We start from the raw sequence: 25322 nt of genomic DNA on the forward strand, positions 1-25322 counted from the left end.
ACAATCACCGACGTGTGAATCACTTTCAAAACATCAACTGAGAAACAAAAGCCTAGAATAGTAACTTGCCCTGAATCTTGAGCTTTATGCCTCTCATTATTAAGGTTATTAAACGTATATTCTCTCTCTGGCCATGATCCCGTTTGAGTAGTGCCATGTCCTTGTATGGTGTAATGGGTCTTAAGGTCTAAGGCTAATCAGACCTTCCTTTCTCTCACACACTAACAGAGATAACACATCCACATCTTTGCTGGTCTGGTCTTTGTCCTGCACCAAAAAGCCAATGAAAGATAAGAGGGTGGCTACTATATGTTTCTAGTTATTATCAGTCTCGCCACGAGGTGACCTGGTGCGCATACTTCGTCGCGGGCAGATGGCCAGAAATGCATTGCAAGTGTGTTTGTGAGTGTGTGTGCACGCTGTGTGAGAAGTGAGGTGTTGTCAACCCCAAGGCTGAATAGAAGACATCTCCTGCGCGTCTTACAGAAAAGTGTGCAGGAACATTGCTTATTATTATTTGTAGAAGAAAGATATCAACACAAGCAATAAAAAAAAGACAAGATGTATTCCACGTGAAGCAGAGAACGTAATGATGCTGGTAACTAGTCAAAATATATTCATATACTTGATTTTCTTATTTAAAAAAATAATTTTTATTTTCTATATATTTCTTGTAAGCTTGTTGATCACGTATTTCGTGGTTTTTTTTGTTTTGAGAACGCGACCGTCGCTGGCAAGGGAACTAACAGCTTGTTATTCCATGGGCTTCAGGAAAGTATCCAACATTCAAAGGGAGGTAATACGACATGTAGACATGGTCTCTGTACTTATCTCCCTTTATGTTAAAAACTTCGTAGGTGCCAAGCTGAGACATGTGAAAATAATGTTAAATGTAAAAGCTAGAACACTTTAGTTAATAATTGAATGTTTTTTGTGCCTCGTTGAATGTAGAACTATCCAAAATAAAAGGTTTCAACAAAAGAAGTGAGAAGTTGATTTGTTTTCATTGCTGTAAAAATGTGCTACTACCCCAGACACGAGAGTTAATATTTGTTTTGTTTTCGTATTCACAATTACAGACTTAATGAACCATCATGAAGTAATCAACGCATTTGTTCCAGTTTTTCTCTGCGACAAAGCAAAAGAAAACAAATCACACCAGTTGCCATTTTAATGCTAACAGATAATTGGAAACAAATCCCCAACGAGTTCAGATCTTCAAAGTTATTATTCTGTTCGTTAAGTGAGACAGAGAGTGTGTTTCGAAGGTTCTGGAATAAGGGATGAATTAAGATTCTTTATGAGGAACTAATAATATCTTCAAGAACATACGAATCTACCGATTCTTAGGGGAGTAATAAAACATCATGAGATATGAGCACAAGCGCCGTCATCGTCAACAACAGTGAAAGTATCTTCTATCTTATAATATATCTGATTGAATCCTGGCACATCACAAACATAGGTCACAATAAGTTAAGGGTTAATATGTGAACTGGGGACGAGTGGTCGTCAGGATGCAGCAAAAAGACGAAAAAACACACAGCACGAGGTGAAAATAAGTACACTCGCACGTGCGCGCGCACCTACACACACACTTATTCATGCACGCACACAAACATGCACACAGTGATGTTCATTTACATAAACTTCAGAAAGTCGCTTCTCTAAGCCAAAATCTAGGGATAGTAACCACCCAATGGGCCTAAAACCATCTGAAGGAAAATCTATGTATATATTTGGGTAAATTAAAACTCTATTTGCAGCTGAGTGTTTATTTCCACAGTCAGCGAGGGAATACTCCAGGTGGAAGTAGATTGCTTACCTGTGCACACTAACTAGAGAGACAAGTTATGGTAGTCAGATTGTAAGAAACCCCGAACAAAATTTGGAATAGGGATCAGCTCTTGTTTATCTCCCCTTTTGTGTGGCCCCGTTTGGGACTGATGGTTGCAACCAAGGTCCATGCACCGAATTCGTTATGAATGTACAATTGGAACAAAATACTCTCCCCACCCCCCGCCCCGTTTTTTATGACCACAAGCTAGATGGGAAAGAGGTGACTTCACCGTAGAGCAACTCTACAGGGGAAAAAACGGGAACTTCTCCACAGTCGAGGATCTGCGTCTCTCAAAACAACTAAGCAAAATTTTCCAGTAAGATGTTTTTTGTACACACAACAACACTTGGAAGTGTTTGGAGTGACGTTCAGTCTTTCTCCAGTTCATCGGGTCTTTGACCAAGCAAACAAAAACAAATCTTTCTTTTGTAATGTTCACCAGAAACTTTTTGGAAGATTTCTCCTTGTCGGAACTATACGACAGAGAGGAAGAAGGTGGTTAGTTTTGGCTAACTTCAAGAAAGTTCGCAGTGTCAGAAGATGAACAGTTAACACCACTTCAGGCGGGATCTTGAAGAGCCGACCGTGTCAAAGGTGTTGCCTTGAATGATGATGATGTCATTATCGAATGTTGATGTTCTCTCAAGCTTCTGATTTCAGAAGAGTACTTGATTCGTCTCAGGTGTCTTTGTTTAAAGCGCTGATGTCCTTTCTGATGTTCTCTAACACCCTGCTGGTGTCAGACGAGTCTGTCTTGACCTCATAACTATTTATTTTTAGCAACGAGGTCACCTTAATTGACGAAGGACATGTCTGTTGATGATGTCAGAAATGGTTGTTTCAGCGCTGATGTAGTAGTCTCAAGCGTCTGTGGATGCCGTGGAAAGTGTCTCAGAGCGGCGGGTTAAAGGTCAGTAACTGAGTGACGAGTCGAAGTTGGCCGTGACACTCTTGGGGTAGGTTCTGATGCTGGAGTAGGTGGAGGTAAGTGTGCCAGGCAAGGAATATGGCCGCTCGTACAGGAAGTCCGTGTCGACGCTGTAGCCGCTGCGTCCGGCATGTTTCTTGTGCAGATCGTACTTGAGGCGCGCCACCAGCCGCACCTTGGGCACGAAGACGATGAGCAGGACGGCAGAGGCCGTGGCCAGCACGCCCACACTGCACAGCAATGGCGCCCAGCGCGCCTCCAGCGCCATCACCATGGAGACCCAGGTCAGCCACACGGCGGCCGTCAACCAGCAGCACAGCAGCAGCAACCGCGCCTCTCCCGCGTTCTTCTTCTCCTTCCGGACCGTCACGCTGTAGACGGAGCAGAGAAGGACGAGGAAGATGACAAACGCCAGGCACAGGATGAAGCTTCGGCGGTCAAAGTCGCAGGCGAACCTCTTCCTTCCTTCCCGAGGGCCGTCGGCTTGAAGCAGGAAAGGCTGGTGGAACCACCACCACTGCAAGCTGATGGAGACCTGGACAAGGACGATGAAGAAGACGGATAGTCCTTGGTTAACCCCGGACAGCTCGCCTCCGAGTCCGATCCGCCGGTAGTCCTGCAGCGCCATCAGCTTGACCAGGATGACGGCGAAGCAGAGGCCGTAGGCCAGCGCCGGACACACGTAGCGGAGGCCGCACACTGTCGGCGATGGAGTGATGACGAACGGGAGGGCAGACAGGTAGAGGAGGATCACGGCCAGCAACAGCAGCAACCCCAGGCCGATATAACGCTTGGCGAGGGCGCCTTGCCACACCTGCACATCCGGGCAACATGGTCAGATTTTATTCAAATCAACATTCATTTTGGTACGTACTATTTTTATCGTTGCATTTAATTTTGTCTGTTTTTGTTTGGTTTTAACAACGTCTCATCTATGAAACGAAGAACGAAAACAAGGATACGAAAAGTATTTTATATTTCTTTTTGTTTGGGACTATTTGAAAGGTTTCACGAACAAAATGTGTGGATTTATTTGTTTAGTACTAGGTATCACATCCACAGACAAGTATGTCTTCCCGGGATCTGAACCTTGACGTCCGTGCTCACTATTGTTTAGGCGAGCAGCAATGGCTCTCACGACTCACCTTGAACAAGACGAAGAGGATGAAGACAAAAGTGACCAGCGCACCGGCCACCGAAATCCCAAGGACCGCGTAGGACCAGACCTCCATCACCATCACACCTTGCTGCGACCACCATAAGCCCGACTGGAAAGGAAAGCGCTCATCCGAGACCGCAGTGGCGCCTCCACTCGTCGTGTTGCCAGTGACGACGTTGACGCATGCGCAGTCTCTGCACTGCCAGTTGGGCTGCGCTAGCGTCAGGGGCAGACCACCGCTGGTGAAGAACTTGACGTTGGAGGTGTTCATTGAAAGTCCAGTCGACCGATAGGTTCCCACCTGCAGTCAAAGCCATCAGCATAATGCCACGTACTTATTCTAAATATTCTCTGTTACCAAAGCGAAACCAAGCAAAAAAAAAAAACAATAATCAAAACTAAGGATAAACAAGAATTCTAGTCGGTAAACAATTCATGTTTACTAGTCACATAATTTTCGATGTCTTTAGTAGGTTTGGACTAAGGGCGGATGAGAGTATGACAGTTTTGGTGAAACAGAACTCATTTACCAGGAGAAGCTCGCTTGGCTGATAGCTCATCACGACCAGGCTCAGCTCCATGTTGTCGCTGTCGCCGAAGCTGATGATCCCGCCCTCGTACTCGAAACGAACACCAGCCAGCCGAGTGCCTCCTTCCAGAACGATGCTGGTCATGTTCCGGCAGAAACCTTGGGCTCCTGGACAGGTAGCTTTGTACCGCCTGTCCATGGCGTGCAGCAGCGAGTCCACGGCCCGTACCACCCTGGATGCGGCGGGTGATGGATGCATTGGTGCCGTGTGCAAAGGGTTCTCACCGCATAGAGTCTGTGAAGGGGCGGTCTTGGAGGAGGATCCTTCTGGCTGGCAATGGAAGCGCTTCTGCAGATACGCCTGCCACCAGGGGCTCGGAAGGGGCTGAGTGGTTGTGGTGGTGGTGGTGGTGGAGAAATTTTCTAAAAAAACGTGAAAGTCGTCGTTCACTTTCCCAATACATCAATTAAAAGAGCGCCCCAGGGAAAGTTGACCCCAACCGTACTGTGCCAATCGTCTCCCACCAGAGAGATGACCCAGGGTCGGGCGACTCTACTGACCTCACTGTTTCTGAAAAGCGTTACCGCATCTGCTCTTGACAGAAACAAGACAGCAGGTACGAAGGCAGATGACTGAGACAAACCTGCAACGACGCTGCGAAGGTTTTTGGCTCTGGTTTTCATTTGCTGACACTTCACCACGCAGAGGCCCAGCGACCCGGCCTGTTCGTTGAAATACTCGGCCATCGAGACGAGGTTCTCGTCCTCTGACATCACCACGAAGGCTTGCGACCAACGAAGGAGCCTGAAGATGCTCAAGATGGCGTCCACGCTCATTCTGAAGGGAGACTCCGTCCGAGCAAGTCCGTCGTTCATCGAAGGGGCGGAGCTGACGACAGCCATTCTGCGCATGCCCGCGACGGTGGACTTGACGACCAACGCCGTTTCGTACGGATCCTGCAGGATGTAACCCACGGCGAGGGCAGGAGCGGGAACTGCTTCTCTCGTCTGATCGAGGGTCGTCGCGAACTCCAATCCGCAGCTGTTCAGCTCTCCCAGGGTGTGCAGGGCGCTAGGGAGGCTCGAGCACGAGTCCAGCAACAAGCCTCCGACGTTCACGTTCTCCAGCGCGTGAGGATAACGAGACTGGAAAGTGTCGACGGCGAAGAGGAAGGCTTGCTCGGCGCGGAGCTCGTCCAGGTTGTTGGCGACCTCTCCGCACTGGAAGGGCGTGGGTCCCGGCTTGCTGACTGGGAACAGCCCCACGATAAGAAGGTCCCCTGGTTTGTAAATGTCTACTACGGTGGGCGAGGTTCCTGTTTCTTGTTTGGAACTAGCTACTACTGCAGTGTGTTTTGCTGTGGTGGAGTCCGACCGACAACTGAAGCATTCGGGGCACCAGCCGGGGCAGTTACCCACAGGCAGGGTACGAACATCTTCCAGGAGTAAGACAGTGTCATTTGGCAGAACATTGCCAATCTGATACAGAAAGTGAAAAAATAATAATGAATTAATTACGAATTATTTAGGAAAAAATAGAAGTAAAGAAGGAAATAAATAACAAAACGTAAGCGTTAATTTTATCTTACACTTCTGTAACTTATAAGTTGCAAAAGTTTCATTCAAAAACGACTGTTTTAATAAGAGTGGACGTGTTCAGATGATACTGAAAATATCCTCGCCATTAGCAATTACACATTCTACCATGCTAAATAATTTAGCACAAAACTTTTTCAAATTAGCTGTTCCTGCACCTGTTCTCCGATGACCGTTTAGCTTCAGAGCAGTTTTTGCGACACTATTTCTCCTTGCCATAAAAGATTTTGTTACTTCTAAAATGTCTATCCTCGTTTTCATATGTGTTCCATACCTGTGTTTCTGTCCAACTGTCTTCATCTGCGGGTCTGAGAGCCAGGACTTGCAGCATCACGGAATCCTTTTGTTGTTTTTTGTTAACCTTTGTTTTCACTGTGCTGAGGTCGGTGAAGGCCTTGCATACTCCATCTTGCTCTGGACATGTGTTCTTGTATACAGAGTCTAACGCCGAAAGGAGTGAGCCCACCGCCTGAGACACCGAGGATGCAGACTGTGTCCCTGTGTCCAGTTGTTCAATGGTGGAGTTGCTGTGAGAAACGAACTCCTCTTCCCACGGATCCACAACTTTTTCGTCGTGGAGGACCGGTGGGGTAGAAGAAGTTTGCCGGGGGCGGGGAGTGATGAGGATGGCGACTTCCATCGACACTCTGGCTGACCTTCCGTACGCGACCTGGACATTCCACGGCAAGAAGATGTAGGTCAGCTTGGACCTTCCGCTTCGGGAGATAACTCTGTCCAGAATGCTCTCCGTGCTCTCGGCGTCGGTGAGAAAGACAATTGGTCTCCCTTTGGTCAGCTCACTGAGGCTAACGTGCGATGTATTATTATCCACAAAGCTTTTACTGTCGATGATCCGAGCGATGCACAGGTCGTAGAGTTCAAATGTTTCCAGGATTTCATTTCGTGCTTTCTTGTCGTCAGGCACCACAACCGTTAGGTAAGTCCAGTCCAGCTTCAGCAGAACTTTAGCAGCAAGGGTCACAAATTTTATTCTCTGATCACCTCGGAAACTGAAACCAGATTCGTTTGCTGCCAGAAATAGTTTGTCCACCCCAAGAGGCAAGCTTGGGGAAGCGAAGGCGACGTAGGCAATGACTTTGGATGGGGAAATAATCACTTCATTTCCAGAAAGATCTTTGTAACTCAGGAAACAGGTTTCAAGGTCCCGCACAATCGTGCTCACACGATGGCGATGCTCGCAAGAATCGAACACCACCCCTCCGATCTTGAGACTGTGGAGATTGCTGCTGCTTGTCTTATTGTTGAACATTTCTATTGCAGAGAAGAGACCGAGAGCCGCCATGTAACCCTCGGGGTTGGGTGTGCTGCAGTCGTGAAGGACGCCGGGTTGTGAGGTGTGAACAGGAAAGATTCCAACTACAATCAGACTGGCAGACTCTAGAGGCACGGACGCCATCATTTTCTCATCAGAGGTTGCTTTGGGTGAACAGGTATCACAAAGATGACAGTTGACTTCACAAGAACTGCTGACGTCAGCTTGAAGTAAAACGTTAGGAACTCTCAGAGTCGCTTCCGGGAAAGTAAATAAATATGTCGAATTGTCGGTCTGAAACAGAAAATCAAACAAATTGTGGATTAAATGTAAACTTCTCTGAAAACAAACACGTGATTTTAAATTCTCCATGCGGAAAATCTCAGAAATGATTACAAAATGACAGAAGGGTAGAAACGAAGAGAAGGGGGAGAGAAAATGTTTCGGGGATGTCACACGACTGAAGTCTGTCTTCCAGTGTTAGGAGCAAACATTTTTGTTTTATTTCATTATTTGGAAGCTTTCTTTAGTTAATTTCCTGTCAGATTTTTTTTAAGGGACGGAGATGACATGCTAAATGAAAGTTATTTGACAAACGGTTTTTTTAAGCAAAAACTTTTTTTTTTGTTCCTGTGGATTGATCATCAAGAAGTCTGATCAATACGAAGCAGACCAGGAGGAGGAGGAGGAGGAGGTCGTACTTGTGGTAGGAGGTGATGATGGTGCTAGCTGGTAGAGAAGGAGGCAAAAGAGCAGAAGTATGGAGAGAAAGAGTAGAAGCAGTAGCACAAATCGAAATAGCAATTAATTATTACATCCCTTCTCCGAATACTTTGAAGCTGAAACATTTCCAAACTGAAAGTGGAGGTCTATCAACACAGAAAGAAAGAAAGAAAGAAAGAAAGAAAGAAAGAAAGAAAGAAAGAAAGAAAGAAAGAAAGAAAGAAAGAAAGAAAGAAAGAAAGAAAGAAAGAATGAAAGAAATGCAAAGCCGAAGACATTTGATCAAGCATCAGTAAGTACAATAGCAGTCTTCTGAACTCCTTGGAAGCCGCAAGTTCTTTCGCTAGCACTCCTGTGACATGTGCGCACTCTAGCCACTAGCACTCCTGTGACGTGTGCACACCTCTCTAGTGACGCACACATGCCTCTCTAGCCACTAGCACTCCTGTGACGTACACATACCTCTCTAGCCGCTAGCACTCCTGTGACGTACACATACCTCTCTAGGCGCCCCAGGACCAGAAATCCTAACCCTGTACATCGTATCTCGGACGGTCCTCGACATCAGCTCGTCCTCGAACAGCGGCGCGGCAGCGTCCATGCTGTGCAGCAGGTCCAGCGGCGTGTCGCTGCTGTCGTTGTGCCTGAGCGCGTGGACGCTGAGGATGCTGAGTGCGTCACGCACCGCCAGGACGTCCCTCAGAGTTTGCGCCGTTAGAGAACACGCGTCACTGGCTGTGACGTCACCGGCGAGGTGGTAGGACGAGCAGAGCGGCTGACGCAGGTGTAGCAGGCTGCAACAGACAAACATGGAGTCTAGATTTTGAAAAAACAGAGATATTCACCAAAGTCAGACAGATGCAGCGATTGTTACAATGTTAAAGAAAAAGTCTTATCCTCCTTCATCGATTGCCGAGATGGTCGGAAGCAAAGATGGATGTGTTAAAATTAGCCAAGAAATGTTGACAAAATACCTTTTGTGCTCGCAGAAGCAAAAAAAAAAAAAAAAAAAAAAAGAAAAGGTAAAATAACAAAAATAAAAAAAAATAATAAAGTAAAATAAATAATAAAAAACATAAAACATAAAACAGAAAAAAATAAACAAATGTGAATGAAATACGAAGGAAATTTGGGTAAAAATGAAATAAAATAAAAGACAGGCCTATGAATACACCCCGAAATATACAAAATTTGTTGGTAACGACTTCCTGACGGAAAATTTTAAAGGTGTCCAACAGAAAATAACAAATAATTTTAAGCATTAAAAAATAAAACTAACGTGGATATGGGAGGATTTTGAAAGATGTCTATCAGCTCCTCCGGCGTCACGTCCAGCACATTCTGAAGCCACACAATGGTCTGTCTGACATCATTGCTGACGACACTAGCGTGGTCTCCGACGACGACGACAACTTTCGCGTACCTCTGAAATCCCGTTTTTATCTCGTTAGCCTCGTTATCCCCGTGGGCATTTCCAGTGAAGAGCAGCAAGGGGTAATCACTTCCGCTTGGCGCCGGAAAAGTGGCTTCACACAGAGTCTCCGACTGCTGAACCAGAGACCGGAACAACGCTGCTTCCGTCCTGGCTACGTGATTATCCGTGACACTCACCCGGAAGTAATTGATACGCAATATGCCCAACAGTCTTATTGTCGTCTGAAACAAGATTATGAAAAGTTTGCTTAATTCCTCATCACACTGATCTGACAATTATTGATTATATTCCGTTAACATAGAAAGAAAACGCTCATAATTAAACTTCTTTATTAATATTCATTATTTCATTATAAAAATATGTTAGCAAATCAAATGTAAAAATTTCTAGAAGTGTTATCATTTGATAAACAATAAAATAAAGGTCTAAAATAAATGGGAAAATTGTTTTTTACTGTCAATTTTTGTTGAAAGAATCATTGACATTTTGGTAAACAGAGATGCTACGTTTCGTGGTTCGGAGCCCGATGATGTCTGCAAGGAAGCCTACCTCGACCCTTGCTCGCGGCGTGTTCGAGATGGTGTAGTGATTGTCGCGAATGATGACATTGTCTTCCAGTGGGTCGGAAGTGACGTCAACATGCTGCACATTAGTGTGGCGCAGGACATCTGCGACTGCCGAAGCCGTTTCCGGTGATGTCATAGTGATAATAGCTGGGACAGTCACAAAATTGAACAGAATAGGCAGTTTCCTTTTGTTTAAAATTAGTTTACAATATAGAAAGATACGATTTCATGATAAGTATTTATTTACAGACAATTTTCTTCATTCCAGGTGGTTGTTGATTCCCAGGATGCTTTTAGTTTAAGAAATGTCCATGGGATAGCTTTTCTCATGACTCAGCTCTCATTTCACGAGAAGTTTGTTTTATTTTTACAGAAAATAATGATTGTCAAACCAAAACATTTTTAACTGCCCATTGTTGTGCAAGAGTTGTCTGGACTGATCAGATGTTTCTCTACGTGTTGTCTTCATCGTGTGTCCTACAGAAGCTGTCAGAGCTTAGAGAACTATCACGGGTTGAGGGTGTAAGGTGATATGTAAGGTGATAACCTTTGCCCCTGAATGAAGTCAAGGTTTTCTGTCATTGCTCAAGCACAAGTCTATCTACTCCATGTCAGAGGAGAGTATCAGAAAGGTGTTGGAGACCGAGGACCGTGATGTAGCTTGGGTCCCTTGACGTCTTCACATCTCGCCCTGTCTCTCCTCCACGTGAAAGGGTAAACAAGTTTGCTGCCATTTTTTCCTGCAGGCCGAGAAGAGTGATGGAAATTCACTGAGAGGGTGGATGAAAATTGATGGGGATTAGGGTGCCAGGCCGCTGTCCTGCCAGACATTAGCGGAAGAGCCACTCTGTAGGAGGAGAGAGTTGGGCGAGCGTGTGAACAGCAGCTGTGCCTGGGTCTGTACATCACAGACTGGGAGGAGGCTGGAGTCTGCGAATTACTCGGGTGAGTGGCACGAGGATATACAAGTGCTATTATGGACACGTTGATGTAGAAATGCATCTACTGACATCTTCATGTATAAATGCATCCTCTGACACTATGGTATAGAATGAAGTTAATGACATGTCATCATGACCCTTTTTGATTACAATAAAAATGACAAATTTTATTAATCCCAGTGGACAATAATGGACGGGAAGTGTACTCAGTTACAAAAATTATAGATATGAGATCATAGGAAAGCTGAGAACATTCAATCTTACATCTCGGGCATTCGTAGGACACACGTACATCATCATCATCACACACAACTGACAATTGATGATGATTCCCCTCTAACTGAGCATCTGGACTGCTGAGGGAACAAATGATTTCAAATGCCTGTTACTTTTACAAGCGTTTTATTGGTTTTTTTCTTTGTTCATATTTGTTTGTTTGTACATGTTGTTTAATCAACACACACAGAGGAGACTGGAGAGTATAAATGGCGATGATGTGAATAAACAATAAAATCCGTTGCATATCAGTGGAACAGGAACCGACAGCGAAACAAAAATCAAACAAAACGATCGACCTCTAGTGGTTCAATGAGGACGAGAATCTACAAAAAGCTGGTCGCACACAGTACGACAAGTCGAATAAAGCTGACCAACACCGATAGCTTCATTATGTTTGTCTGTAATAACCGCTCGCCAAACATTTTTGAGAAGGTAAACAAAAATTGCTACATTTTTTTTATTCGACATAGCAGCTGCAGAGATAGTCGTAAATCAACTTTTGACCTTTGACCGCCCATTGACGAGTTAGTGATCAGATGCACGCAGTAAACAAGGCGGGTGGCGGGTTGTAACTGAAATGTGCCAGCCACCATGTGACGTCACACTGTCATGCGCAGGGAGAGAAGGAGAGAAAGAAATCCGAATCGCAATTTGCTGGTCGGCATGGGGGCTGTTCGTGAAGGATCTTGTCCGGGCAGCCTGTCGCGAACCAAATTGGTCTTGGTGGGAAGATGTTTAGCTCCACACGTGATCTTAATCGCTTGTTGTTGTCGTTGTCCTCCAGCCAGATGACCATCAGCATTAAGTCGGTTTTTTTTTTTTTTTGTTCGATAAAGCAAAAATTGTCCAAAAAAAATGTAGTGTTTACTCTTTAAACCTTCCCCAAGACGAACAGAAGAAAAAATGGGGAGAGAACTTTGACTTTCCAGCCCTTCTCTCCTGCAATCATTCACCTCACCGTGAAATCTGAAATCCCTTCCACAAGGAAGCCTTCAAGTGGAGAAGTGATAAAGTGAAAAGAACGGCAATCAAAGGTTTGGGCTGGAGCCAGCCATCAGTTTCGGTTTTGATGGGGGAAGCGAGAATAAAAGAAAAAGAATGAAAGAGAGTGTGACTTTCTCAGATATGTTGCTTGACACAAATGTGTTGTGTGTGTGGGGAGAGAGAGAGAGAGAAGGAGGTACCAAAAAACTTAATGGCGTTGTTAAGGTTGGTGCAAATTATTAACTAATTAAATTCATGCACAAGAGGTAGTGTTTATGGAGGAGACGAGATGATGTTCATATCTACTGCTAAATATAAATAATTATCACAACATATACGAAAAGAAATGTTGAAAAATGAGAAAGTTTCGCAGTTTCTTTTCCCTACATCCTCTCTCTCAATGTAAATTATTCTACATACAGTTCCTTCGTCTTACTTCTACAGTTTATTTACTCACTCCTACAGGAGCTTACCTCTAGGAGTAACAGAGTCGTCAGCCAGAATCCGGTTTATCTGACGAAGAAGTCGCTGGACAGGTCCGCAGATATCATACACAGCCAGTCCTGCCACAATAATTCCAATATTACAACACTTCACTCGAGATATCTCCTCCCTGTGTTTGGATGACATAACTCTGTCTACAGCTTGTGAAGTGAGAATGAGAGTTATGTGTACATTATGACTACTGACTGACTGTAATTTATTTACACTTAATAATAAAATAAACATTGAAATGTTTATTGATATCACATCTTTCATCTGCAAGAATTAAACACAAGAGTGAGCTTCATTCACTCAGACGCTTGTTGTCCCAGTGTGTTGTTGGGGTCCAGGAGAGTTTTACTTACCCATACTTATGTTAGTCTCCGCTTCCAGCCATTGTATCAAGTTCACGGCGCTCAGCAGCACGGGAAAGACTGCTGGGTTCGATTCTGTGCACGTGCTGTTGGCTGTTGGTGACGTTTCGTAAATATCTAGAAGGAGCACGATGTTGTACTCGCCAGGAACGGTCAGAACAGGCTCCACGGACACAGCTACAGCACGTGCAGCGAGGAATGCGCTGAGGACGAGAAAAATGGAGAAGCTGGCGGAGGGCGGGAATCGAACACGGTGCTTAGGATCCATGTTGCGCGTTCAGCGCCCAGATGCTTCAGGTCCTGCAAAAGGAGGGAAACACTGTTGTAAAGGTAATGATTATCTCACGTTGTGTAGTCATTAGGAAAGAGTTGGTGTAGAAACTGTGTAGAAACCTTTTCTAATGCAAGCTTTGAGAACACTTCACACGATGTAATGATTAGATGTTCGTGAAAAGCGAAAAGGTTTGCAAACGCACCTTACATTAAAATAGGTTTGCTGTCCTGTTCAAGAATGAAACACATAATAATTATTGAAATTAGAAAAAATTAGAGAAAGAGAGAATAGCATGACATATTCTGATTGACCACAACGACAAAGATGAAAAAGAACAGTCATGTCGTAGAAAGAAAGAAAAAAATAATAACAAATGCTATGCAAACTTCTAGAAGATGCTTGATAAAGAATAAAGGAATAAAGAAAGCCAAAAGAAGAAAGAAGCAGAAGAAAAGTTTCGTTCCGCCCAAGATGCCCCGTGCCTCCTTGCGTTTACCCCGCCTCCTGACATTCTGCATTAGCCTGGAGAAAGGCTGCGGTGTGAAAATTTCCCGAAAGCAGACATTTACGTTCACCTCTCGACAGACTCCGGTAGGAGGAGGGTGAGGAGAGAAAGCCCCCACAGCCCGCTGTAGCACTGTACCCTCCTCTCCCATTCCACCCCATCTCGCAAGCCCCGCAATCTACGGCCGCAGTGAGACCCACCAAGGGACTTAATCATTTCTTCACACCAGCGGGTCCGCGAGGTGACGCCACCATCATCAGCACGCGGTTGGCTGGTTCTGTGGAGCGAGCGCGCGCGCGCCAACCCACTGGTCCTGCCATCATGGCATCGTTCTCAACAAAAGGTTTCTGTGAGGAAGACCTGGATGGCTACACCAGCCCTGTAAACAGATGTCACGTGCAGAGAAAGAACAGCGTGCCGGAGACGAGAGCTGAACCCAGGACAGCCAACCTTCAGAGTGACAGGCGAGACCTGTGGGAGGCTGAGGAGCTTGTGGGAGCGCTGCTGAGGACAGCAGCCTTTCAAAGAGTGTAATCAAACGACAGAAGTGGGGCCGGCCCATTGGCATCCAATCAAGCAAACATGTTAATGAAGGAATGGGGCTATTTTGCACGGCCATTTCTCCCGTCCCATCACGCCCCCGTAGCAACGAGCGGCACGAGAGGTGGTGGTGTTTGTGGTGGTGCTGTTTGTGGTGGTGATGTTTGTGGTGGTGCTGTTTGTACATGTGTGTGTGTGTGTTTGATAAGGTTGGGTCGGATGAGGTGAATATGTGTTTGAGTTTGTGTGTGTCTTTCCCAGGCTTATGCATCGTTGAACTAGAGAATAAAGTATAAACCGATGAAAATAAAGGACTTATACAATCTTCGCATCTTTAATAAACAAGAACAACACTGAAGCGCTTTCCAAGCAAAATAGATGAACCTGGATAGAAAAAAAAAGTTTCCAAAACACCAATGTAGGCTTTCAATAAAATGACACCTGACATTAACGGAGATATGAACTAACACTGCTTTCTTTTTTTTTTCCTGTTTGCTCAAAACTTCTCCCTTCCAACAAATCTCCACTACATCTGGGTTGTGTTTAGATATTGGAATTGTTGTTGTTCCCTTTCACATTTGTGTTATATAGCAAAGGCGGCAAAACACAGGCTGGCCAAATGCCGACAGTAAAGCCTTTATATGAAGTAGAGGGAAAGATAAATTCGGGACAAAGAACAAGTTCTCGTGAGGATGAAAGTAGCTCAGTCTCACGGGAAGAACAAAACGAGTGTTGTGATAAGATGAATCAACACACGTCACTGGTGTTGTTGTTATTGTTGTTGCTGCGGCTGCTGCTGCTGCTGCTGCTGCTGCTGCTGCTGCTGCTGATGATGACGATGACATGCTATGGAGCGTGCTTCTAGAACCGACTACAGGTTTTATTTAGTAAGTAGAATTTAACTAGAATCAGAGTAAAGGTATTTTGACAGATTTCAGGTATCGTCAACTATCAAAACGCTTAGAAAAATATTTATGTATGTGTATGTATGTGTATGTGTATGTGTATGTGTATGTATGTGTATGTGTATGCGTGTGTGTATATATGAGAGCCACTATGGTGAAGGTGTCCGACTACCTAGTTCAACGAGTGCTACAAATGGCTTATTTGTCTTTTGCTGGATGGACGGACTTCCTCGTGGCTGGCTGGAGGATGCTGCCTCAGCTTAAAGACCAGCTTGCAGGAGGGAGGAGAGTGAAGGCGTCTGCGAGTCATCCGGGGCCTAATTTCCCTAAGGTTTATGCATTGTACAAGAGAACTGTGAGCAACATTTTTCTCTTTCTGTCGAGGAAACTCGCTCGGGACTCGTTACAGAGTTCCTACTGACAAGCAAAAAGAAAACGGTAAGAGCCTTTTGTTTGTTTGTTTTCTTTTATTTTGGAGAAATATTCGCTTTTCGCGCATAAAGTGTTTTTCCAGAACCATAACACCCAACATTTTTTGTTCACTTGTCTCTGCTGTCAGGGTTTGATAGAGCACCCATGCTAATATCAGCCAACGTGGATGATATGCTGAATGACTTCCGTCATTACCCGTCTGTGGCGATGTCACGTGACTGGCCAGGTTTGAATGCAGATGACGGGGCTATGGATCCCGCACGTGCACTGTTTGTCATTACTAGGGATGACTTCTGCCATCCATACCCTTCCCCCACACATTCAATATAATCAAGTGGCGCATAGATATGTGATATGAATGAGTGAACTCAATCTCTCACACACACACACATGTTGTTACTCTCTCTCTCTGCTGGTGAATATGATGGCAAAAATTAAGTAAGACGCGGATGAAATGAGGTTAATTGCAGACTGTGTCAATCGCTTGCATCTGAAACAGCTCTCCTGTCCTCCATCCTCTCCTCCATCTGTGGTGAGTGCAGGGAGTCAGTAACAGAGACCACAGTTTCACGTGCAGCAGGCGATCGAACACATCAATAAGCGTCCCTCCCTCGGCCTACACCATGGTGCATGAGATGGTAGCAAATACAGAGTCAGTGAAGGAAAACCTGTCTCTGGAGACCACACCATCAACATCTCCAGTTGCGTGTGTCTATGACGCCGTTGTCTGGTCGGAGATGGAGCTACCATTTTTTGTCTTCTTTATGGATCACAATATCCTCAACTTTAAGTGCAACCCCAAGCAAAAGTTCTTCTGAGACAGCAGTAGAATGCTAAGAATCATCGGGAGTATTTTTCTTATTTTTTTTTTTAAAAAGAGCAATACCTCATTTACAAAGGTCAAAGGCAATAATGTGAGTGCCTATATATCTATTGAGGCTTAGAATTCTTTCTACCAAATGATGTATTGATCGGAAAAGTATACTGAGACCTTACTGTTTTTAATTTAATCAGGATTAAATTATATACTGGAAGCTTTTTGTTCGTGGACCTTGTGTGTGAAGGGTGTTGGTGAGGGAAAAAAATTTCTTGCCCATCAGAATCTTTTTTTTTGAAGAGACAACTGCCCCCTTACACCCCTGGTTCCCATCCATTACGAAGCTGATGCCAGTATCTCTATCGCCTGGAGTCTAGGAATCTTGAAGATTAATATTCCTTGTTCTGACAAGACTTTGTTCATGCGATGACCTGGAATCAATGACTATCTCCGAACTGACCGTTGCGTTATACATCTGTGTCCTCTGCTTGGCTATCACAATGTTCTTTAGAAACAACTGCTTGCTAGTCTTTGCTGGTCTCCGAACTGGCTTGCTAAATCTTAAAAATCCTTTTATTGAGACTGCTTATTACGGGGCTAGGTATCGTCTTTGAAAGGAAATTAGATTGAGACCATCTTCTCGTTTTTATTCTGCACCTAATTTTCTTGTCCCAGATTACAGCCGTAAACACGCCATTCGCCAAATTGAGTTTTTTTTTCCGAAGAAAACAGGAAAGTCGATACAGCTCTAGCTGAGTTTCATTTCAAATTTTAATGCTACTGTCATGCTAATGCTACTACTTAAAAGAAGATTATCTGATGATAAATAATAGAGAAAGTAAGACAATAGACAGATGAAAGATAAAACCAAAACGTTGATACAGAGTATTAGATAGTATGTTAGTGTCTCTACCTCGTCACGATTGTCCAGTTCTCCCATTGGCTAATGGGATACATCGTAAACCTATTCGTGTAAAATTTTGACTTTTTCATTTTTGACCTTTTTCTTTGCGTGTTGATGCTTGTACACGTGTTTCGAGAACTCAGGATTTGAGGAAACAGTATCTCATACCTAGTTATGTGAAAAACATGCACCTTAATAGACCATAAAGTCCAATAATATCCAATGACTAAGGTGATGAGTAAAAGTGTCACATTAAATCATTTCAAGAAAGAACCTCAACAGCTTTGATACAACAGCGAAAATTGAGAGAACTCAGCGAGAACAAAGTGAAAATAGATGTTTTTAAAACACATGTTCTATAATTCGTGATAGGAAAAGAGAAATGGAGAAAGAAGACAAACGCCGGCAATGAGACCATCTGAAATTTTCCTGATGGAATCTGAAGAATGCCGCTAGTAGTGCAATCAGCAGTCAAGCTTCAATATTCTATACCACAGCAATGACACCATCCACGTCACAGACCATCGATATCATCAACACACAACGAGCACCAACAGAAGGACAGTCTTGAATGTAGGTAAGACCCTGGCTGCCCGGCTGCTAAGAAGGTATTAAGACTGATTGTCTTCCCGAAGCGAAGACGTTTCAAAGTTTCAAAAAAAAAAAAACTCAAGTAAAATAACTTTTCCGTCTTTCCAGCCTCGCTACTGGATTTAGTGTCTTTTTGCAGGTAGGAGGGAAGACGATTCCCGAGAGGATGGAGCTGCAGCCGATTCTTAGTCGATTAACCAGCTAGCTGCAGCTCTATCTTCATCTCCTTTTCCATTTGCGTCTCGCTCTGGCATCCTGCAAAATCTCGCGGCATCTCGAGACGTCCGGATCTGCCGAGGTGGCTGCCAGTCCCTCGCAGGGGCCGATAATTGGAGAGACACTGCATCTGCCAGGGGAAGGGCACTCGGACTCCCAGACTGCGCGTGAACATGACACAAAATGGGACCAGCACCTACAAATATCGACAGGGAAGAGCAGCAAAGTCACTCACCGCTGTAAAGAAGAAAATTACTAATAATTACTCCACTTTGAATTACCGCGCTAGTTTATTTTTAACGAAATGACACTCTTTTTTTTTTTTGTCACGAGTCATCATCGATGATGTGGAGAATATTTTCGCAGAAGTGCGCTGGGAGTGATGGAAAGCTTTGAGGACTTGAACACCACCTTCTGGTGTCCACCATCACTTACCCATTCATTCCTCCACCCTTCTCCACACAAAGAAACAGAAATTCGCCAAAGGCATGTTATGTACTACAAAGAAGAAAACTGTTGAAAAAAAAGTTCGTTAAACTGAATCCTTTTAGACTTTATGCATCTTAATGCAACAAGACAATTACCTTTAAGCATTATTTTCTTATCTGTTTGAATGCAACAGCTGCAGACGAAAACTGTACAAGAAGTAGTTAAAGCTTTGGGGAGAATGAAATTAAGTGAATGCTTTTAGAGAATTTCAACTAGAATTTTTCAGAATACTATTGTTGAAGTCATTTTATGTAACCTCGGAATGGCGGGTTGATGCTGGAGCAATTTCCTGTTCACTCCTCTCTTCAACAGGTCATAAAACCAGGAGAGACTGAAATCTCGGCTCGAAAAATAAGTATTCTCCGCACTGCAAGACCTCACGTGCAGATGACAAGCCATTCCATTTCGAGATCAAAGATGAGCATCTTTTCAAAGGCCTCGCTTAAGATAGTTCTCGCGAGACTCCAAAGAAATTTCCAAGGAAAACAGTTTCGCGGCGACAGAGAGAGAGAGAGACAGAGAGTCCATGCCAAAGTGATGTGGAGACTGACATCAGCTGGACCTAACCCACAGAAGTATCCGCCTGCAGTATTAATCCTTGCCCATAGGAGTACTTGCCTGTAGTAGTAATCCTTGAAGAATATTTGCTTGGGTAGTAATTCTTGGCAAGAAGACCAGTAAAAGACTTACCGAACGAACGAACGAACGAACGAACGAGTGAATGAAAGAAGGATGGAGGGAGGATGAAAGAGCGAGAGTAGGAAAGCTTGTCTGCGTGGGTCTGTCCATGCGTCCCTGTGTGTGTGTAAATGTCGCAGAATTGTGTGTCTGTTGATAAATTTCCGCATGGCAGGATATGCGAGAAATCCTCTTCCTGGCCTCGAAGATATGTTTGTCTGTCCTCAGCCGCTGCCAAGACGCAAAACTTGTTTTCCTCCCAATCCGATTGAATTCCTCCCTGAGACACGGCGTAAAAATGGGCATCCATTTAGCCAGCGGTAGTTGAAAGTCCTTGGGCCTTCTTGATTTCTGGCTTTCCGAGACGTCATCGAGGGATGGACCGCCAACCTAAATAACAGTTGCTAGACAGCGTAATCCCCGAGCTCTCGACAGCCAATAGAAGAAACCTCCCTGCGGCCACACACTGTGAGACATTTATCGTTGGTATACAGAAGATCACAGAAAGTGGTCGAACGAGGCTCTGATACGGGAAATTAATAGATGATGGAAGTATTAATGACAAAATAAAATCCAATGAGATTGATGCATAAGAAGATTAAAGATTGTTGTTCCTGTGAAACTTTTCGAGTATGTATAGACTAACAATTCTGGTTTGAAGTCTTTGAACATTTTTTTTTTAATTGTAAAATAAAAAAAGCAACAAAAAGGTAAAGAAACAGTAAAGTACAGGAAGATAAATTTGTACAATGACAGAGGGATGTGTGTGTTTGTTTTACTACATTAAAGTGCTTGATAGTTTTTAGTACACATATTCCATATATATAGATATCGAGAAGACAAATGCCTTCAACCATGTGATGTTACTGCCTGCTGACCTCGCTTGAGACAAAAAAAAAAATATACACTTGAAAAAAACAAGTTTATAAAATAATTTAAAACCTTACTGAAAGGAGGACAATAAAATAAATAAAATAAAAACCACAAAGCCCATGAACATTTACTCACGATCCCTTGGTGGCCTAGGGCAAGCAGCAGTGCGAAGGTTGAATTATTTGCTCTTGAAGATGTTTTACTTTATATTTTGTCGTTTCTCGTCCTCTGTCAACAACTGGCTCTGCATTCCTGTTGCCCTGCTTCCAATTAAAGGCCGTCTTCCGAGAGATCTTTGTGCGGCAGGACAACAGACGTGAGATGCGGGAAGCTGAAGAATGCAGAGGAAGGAAAGGAGCAGGCGGGAAATTTCGTGTCCTTCAAGATCAGGGCCCGGAGATTTCTTGTCCCAGTGACGTCATGAGCGAGCGAGGCGCCATTGGCCGTTATAAGTGTGCAGGTCAGATCACTGGGTTTGAACTAACCTTGACGGCTCGGTCTCCCATCGTCTCGCTCAGTCAATCTGAGAGATGAATGCTTGAGAAAATTAAACATCGCGGGATTTTTTTTTCCCTAGCTGCTCAAGGACTGGACTTGTTTTCTTTCATGTTGTTCCTTCGTTCTTTCCCCTTCTCTTTCAGCTTTATGTCCCTTGATTCTCTCATCAGAGTGTTAGTGAGTGCGTGAATGTTTTTATTTTTGAGACTGTGTGTGTGTGCGATCGCGCGTTTTCTTGGATCGCTTACATCACTAATTTTTTTTTCTGTATAAGAAAAGGTAGCCCGGGGTTATCGTTGGAGATAAAACGTGAAGAAGAATATGATAAACTATATTTCATTCACACAAACACGCACACACTCACACACCCTCAAGTGTCCATGCACGCATATCGTCCACTTATCACAGTCACAGACACGAGTGCTTATTCAGGCGCATGATGCTAAGTCACGTGATCGGAGAAGGAGAGGGGAGAGGCAATAGACGATGACAAGTGTACAGAGAGACTGTTACCCTCTCCTTCTCTGAAGACGGTGTAAACACCAGGTACAGTAAACAACAGGGAGGGTAACAATAGGAAGGGGTGGTAAATCAAGAAAGGTATGAAGGTAGGTATTCACACACGGGCAGGCAAACATGCAGCTTCAAATATAAAATCATTTACCCCTGCACACACACAGATATATCGATATATATACACCTTCCTCACTCAATGACAGAGTTTATTGTTTCCTATTATGGGACAGAACTGATTGTGTGGCGGGCCCTGTCTCACGCGAGGAACTGTTTGTGAACCCCGCTTGACCTTTGACTGAAAGCATGAACACTTAACACTCAGACAAACAAACAACGGCGGAAAGACCGACACGCAGCACGTTCCACACACGACAACCTGCCACCAGGGTCATGGTCACCCCGGGGTGCCTGAAGCGGTTAGCACGTGCCTGCCGCGTGCTTTCCGTCCTAACCTTGGCTACAGGTGTGACGTCAAACATGTTGCACGTGACATGCGCAATGCTGCTGCTGCTGCAACTACAACATGGCTGTCAGAGGGTCTGTTCGTTTGGAGTGGTGTTGCTGCCCTTTCCTGCTTGTCGTCCTTGCGTGACATCAGATGGCATCAAACAGTCTCGGGGGACAGCTTGGCCGTTTGTTCGCCGTTATCGCGCATTTATCAACGCGTGTCTATGCATGCAAGCACGCACGCTTCCGTACTTCTTTATTCAGTAGCCATGATCGAATTAGGGGAACACATACATATGAGAGAAAAGAGAAAAATATAATTAGTTTTAGAAATAACAATTAGCAATAACACCATTTTACAAGCTAGACTCTCTGTGAAGAAAGCAGCCCGGGTGAAGCCGGGTGGCCTGGCTAGTGTATCATAAAGTAGAATGTATTTATTTTATTATTTATTATAAATGTATTTAAATATGCTAAATGTCCCACGAGTGTGAACACATTCACTAATTAAAAAACAACAACGATCTTTGAGGACGTCCACAACATTAGGTCCATTTCCTGTACAAAAATTATTTCAGTTCTTGTGTTCTGGGCAATGAGATGTTTATTCAATTCTTATTATGTTTGAATGCTTTTCTTTTCATTTTTTTCTTTTTCTTTTAAGTATGCGCTTTGAGCCTGCCTATAAGGGTGGGGGAAAAGCGCTATACAAATTCAACTGATAATGACGACGACGACGACGACGACGACAACAACAACAACAACAACAACAACAACAACAACAACATGTTCACGGGAGGTCCGCTCAATAAATCTATAGATATCATTTCATAACCTTCTGACCGATCTTTTAGAGCATTTACGATAGAAATATTTCATGTATGATTTCCACCCACGCTGAGAATCCGGGTAGAATTCTCTTCCCGATCCCCTGCTCCACTGATTATAATAATCATCCTCTCCCACAGGATTTCAAATAGTCCACTCTATATCCTAATTAGTGGCTTGGCCACCAGGAGTGCTTCAATTTGCAGAGGTCTGATCGTCAGTTCGGAGGAAAAGAACATTTTTGAGCTGCTAATGGTTATGTGTCACGCTCGCACTGACCCGCTCTCTGTAAATACCTGCCTCCCGGCGAGTTCACAACCAGCAGGAGGTCAGGTGGAGGGGATGGGACTGTAAATAGCTGCTGATGCTGCTTAATATTTAATTTGACTCCGATGCACAGATAAATTAGTTAAATGTGGTTTTAATGATATATTTTAATGATAAAAAATCATCAACGTTATCTCTTATATATACTGTACATAATAAAGAAACATTAGATAAATAGAGATGGAGGAAGGAAAGAAGGTTTGATGTTTGGATGTCTGCCTGCCTTGGCTGCGAGTTTGACAAAGTTTAAAAAGGGAAATTGGAAGCTGGCAGGCAAACGGAAGAAAGTTTTCTTCCAGGAAAACATGGACAGGACCAAAAAGACAGATGCAAGAGCACGCATCTCGCTGCACGTGTACACAAACACACGGATCATTCTCTACACCCACACACTCATCCCCAACACAAGCACACACATGGATGGACTGAGGAAAGGCAGTGATGGTGGCAAGATGCTCAGGGTCAAAGCACAGTTGGGGGAGCAAACAGAAATGAATGTTGAATTCACTGACCCACTGGATCGTCAACACCGTAAAAAGTTTTATGTCCGAGGTGAGTGAAGGCCAAGAACCCGAAAATCAATCGCAAGAACAATGTCTCAGAAGAGAAAACTAATGGCAGGCGAGCAATATTGAAAGCTACTGAACTCAAATCACGCACAGAACCGACGTAAAATGGAGTGAAACAGAGACAGACACAATTTTTTAAAACTGTAAATTCAAGAAAAAGAAAGACACAGAGACATGCTGAGAGAGACAAGAGACAAACCAAGCCACGTTTAAGAAATGCCATTTCGATCCGCAGAATTAAATTTTCAGGAACTGTATTTTTTAAAATTGGTGCAGTGATCTTCCAGACATGGGATTTCGTTCTGATTTTTTATTTTTTTCTCCCCCAAAGACGCAGCATCTGCTTTTTCTGATTCCTATTATTTGTTGGATGGTTGGCTGCTAGCGTTTTACACCTCAATCGGCAACAACAGCCATCTCACAGTCAGGCTTATCATTCCTATAGATTATTTGATCAAAATTTCGTAATGAAATAAGTAAATATTTTTTTATTGAAATCAACAACAAAACAATGAATAGTTTATTTTACATTTATGACATCCCTTTCACAAATATTTGCTCCATGTTACAGTTCTGTCTGTTTATCCAAAACTTTCTATTGTGCCGCATATCTGTAAACGACAGGAAAAGGCTTGGGTGAAGTTATTTATAGCTTCTAATCACCCAGAAATAGTTTTTTTCATGCAGCAGCGGTGGCGGATGTTGGCGGAATTATGAAGTCTTGGTGGCTGCAGTTTTACTTGCGGAAGAACGTGACTGGCATTCTGCCTACGCACGAGCGATGATGGCTCTATAAAAAAAAAAATCCTTACAGGGCACAGCCAGTTCAATTCTGAAAAAAGAGAACCCCAAAACAAGAGAGAAGGAGGAAAACTGAGAGAGGTTTCAGGTTGGTGCCACCGTCTAAAAGAGAGTTAATATACAGAGCTCATTTCTTTTCTTCGCAATGATCGGCGTTCGCATGATTTTTTTCTCCTTTTTTTCCCCCAAGGATGCCATCCATGGAAGCTGTTGTTGAGTTTTTTTTAAAGGTAAACGAAACCTTTTAATTCTGGAACAAAGCTACATTAGCTTTGATGTTTGGAAATGATTTTAAAATAATTTTCTGTCAAAAGAAGTTATGTTTTCTTCTGGGATCTTTCCTAATGATAATGAATACCCTTCCACACAAGAAACGTCAACAAAATTGAAATTTATTTCCGGCTTTGAATCCAAAAATCGAATACCATCACCCTTCCCTATACAAACTCTTCCCCACCAGACCTTTTCTCCCAAGCCTTGTAATCAGTATCTTTGGTCGTGAGGGAACTAGAACGCGCCCGAACAAGAATCGTCAATCAAACAAATTTCGAAATGTCAGAGCCAGAAAAGGGAGGAGAGATCAACCGCCCTTTGCCACCTAACTGCGTTCAATTTGCCTGCTGTTCGTCCACCGGGATTAGCGGGGCAGACCCTACTTCCTGTGTAAGGATCTCTTTGGCTACCTCGGTAGTAGACAGGACCCAGCCCCTACCAGGTCATCGTAGCCTGCAATCCGCTCTGATGGCGCCGAGTATCAGCTGCTGCATCCATTTGTCATCAGGAGTGGAAATCAAAACATCACTCTATCACTGGCGAGATAATGTTTGGTTCCACCTCCTCCTCGATCTCCACAAAAATTTTAGCAATAACGATATTTGTGTCTTTTGAGGACCACGCTTGGAGCAAACGCCAATCCATTTCTGCAAATCTTTTTCAGTTTCAATATATTAAATTTTATTTATGTGTTTCAGTATTTTTCTAATGAAAAGGCTGATTACTTCA

The 25322-nt window shown here is 43.8% G+C and overlaps 2 protein-coding genes across 2 annotated transcripts in view; both read right to left on the reverse strand.

The window, feature by feature from the left end:
- Positions 1-1128: 1128 nt before the first annotated feature.
- LOC112572299 (metabotropic glutamate receptor 3-like) lies at positions 1129-4906 on the reverse strand. Its single transcript, XM_025251910.1, has 3 exons — positions 4458-4906; positions 3914-4228; positions 1129-3582 (listed from the first exon to the last, which is right to left on the reverse strand). Exons 1-3 carry the CDS (start codon positions 4713-4715, stop codon positions 2752-2754), a joined length of 1404 nt encoding a protein of 467 aa, XP_025107695.1. The 5' UTR covers positions 4716-4906; the 3' UTR covers positions 1129-2751.
- Positions 4868-25322, reverse strand: part of LOC112572298 — a 31659-nt gene continuing 11204 nt past the window's right edge. Inside the window, exons 2-8 of the mRNA XM_025251909.1 lie at positions 13102-13410; positions 12727-12816; positions 10033-10196; positions 9328-9704; positions 8548-8842; positions 6327-7619; positions 4868-5935 (exon numbers count right to left, since the gene is read on the reverse strand). Coding sequence (XP_025107694.1) covers positions 4904-5935; positions 6327-7619; positions 8548-8842; positions 9328-9704; positions 10033-10196; positions 12727-12816; positions 13102-13378 — 3528 coding nt within the window. The 5' untranslated portion in view covers positions 13379-13410 and the 3' untranslated portion in view covers positions 4868-4903. The remainder of the gene's footprint in view (positions 5936-6326; positions 7620-8547; positions 8843-9327; positions 9705-10032; positions 10197-12726; positions 12817-13101; positions 13411-25322) is intronic.

This window comes from Pomacea canaliculata, linkage group LG9 (assembly GCF_003073045.1).
Source record: "Pomacea canaliculata isolate SZHN2017 linkage group LG9, ASM307304v1, whole genome shotgun sequence".
Lineage (NCBI taxonomy): Eukaryota > Metazoa > Mollusca > Gastropoda > Architaenioglossa > Ampullariidae > Pomacea > Pomacea canaliculata.

Bases quoted from the DNA above. Each gene is read 5' to 3' on its own strand.
- LOC112572299 (XM_025251910.1), bottom strand. From the start codon at position 4,715: ATGCATCCATCACCCGCCGCATCCAGGGTGGTACGGGCCGTGGACTCG. The intron at 4,229-4,457 runs GTAAATGAGTTC...CTTTGACTGCAG, and splicing joins AGCCAAGCGAGCTTCTCCTG to GTGGGAACCTATCGGTCGAC. The intron at 3,583-3,913 runs GTGAGTCGTGAG...CCGGATGTGCAG, and splicing joins TCCTCTTCGTCTTGTTCAAG to GTGTGGCAAGGCGCCCTCGC.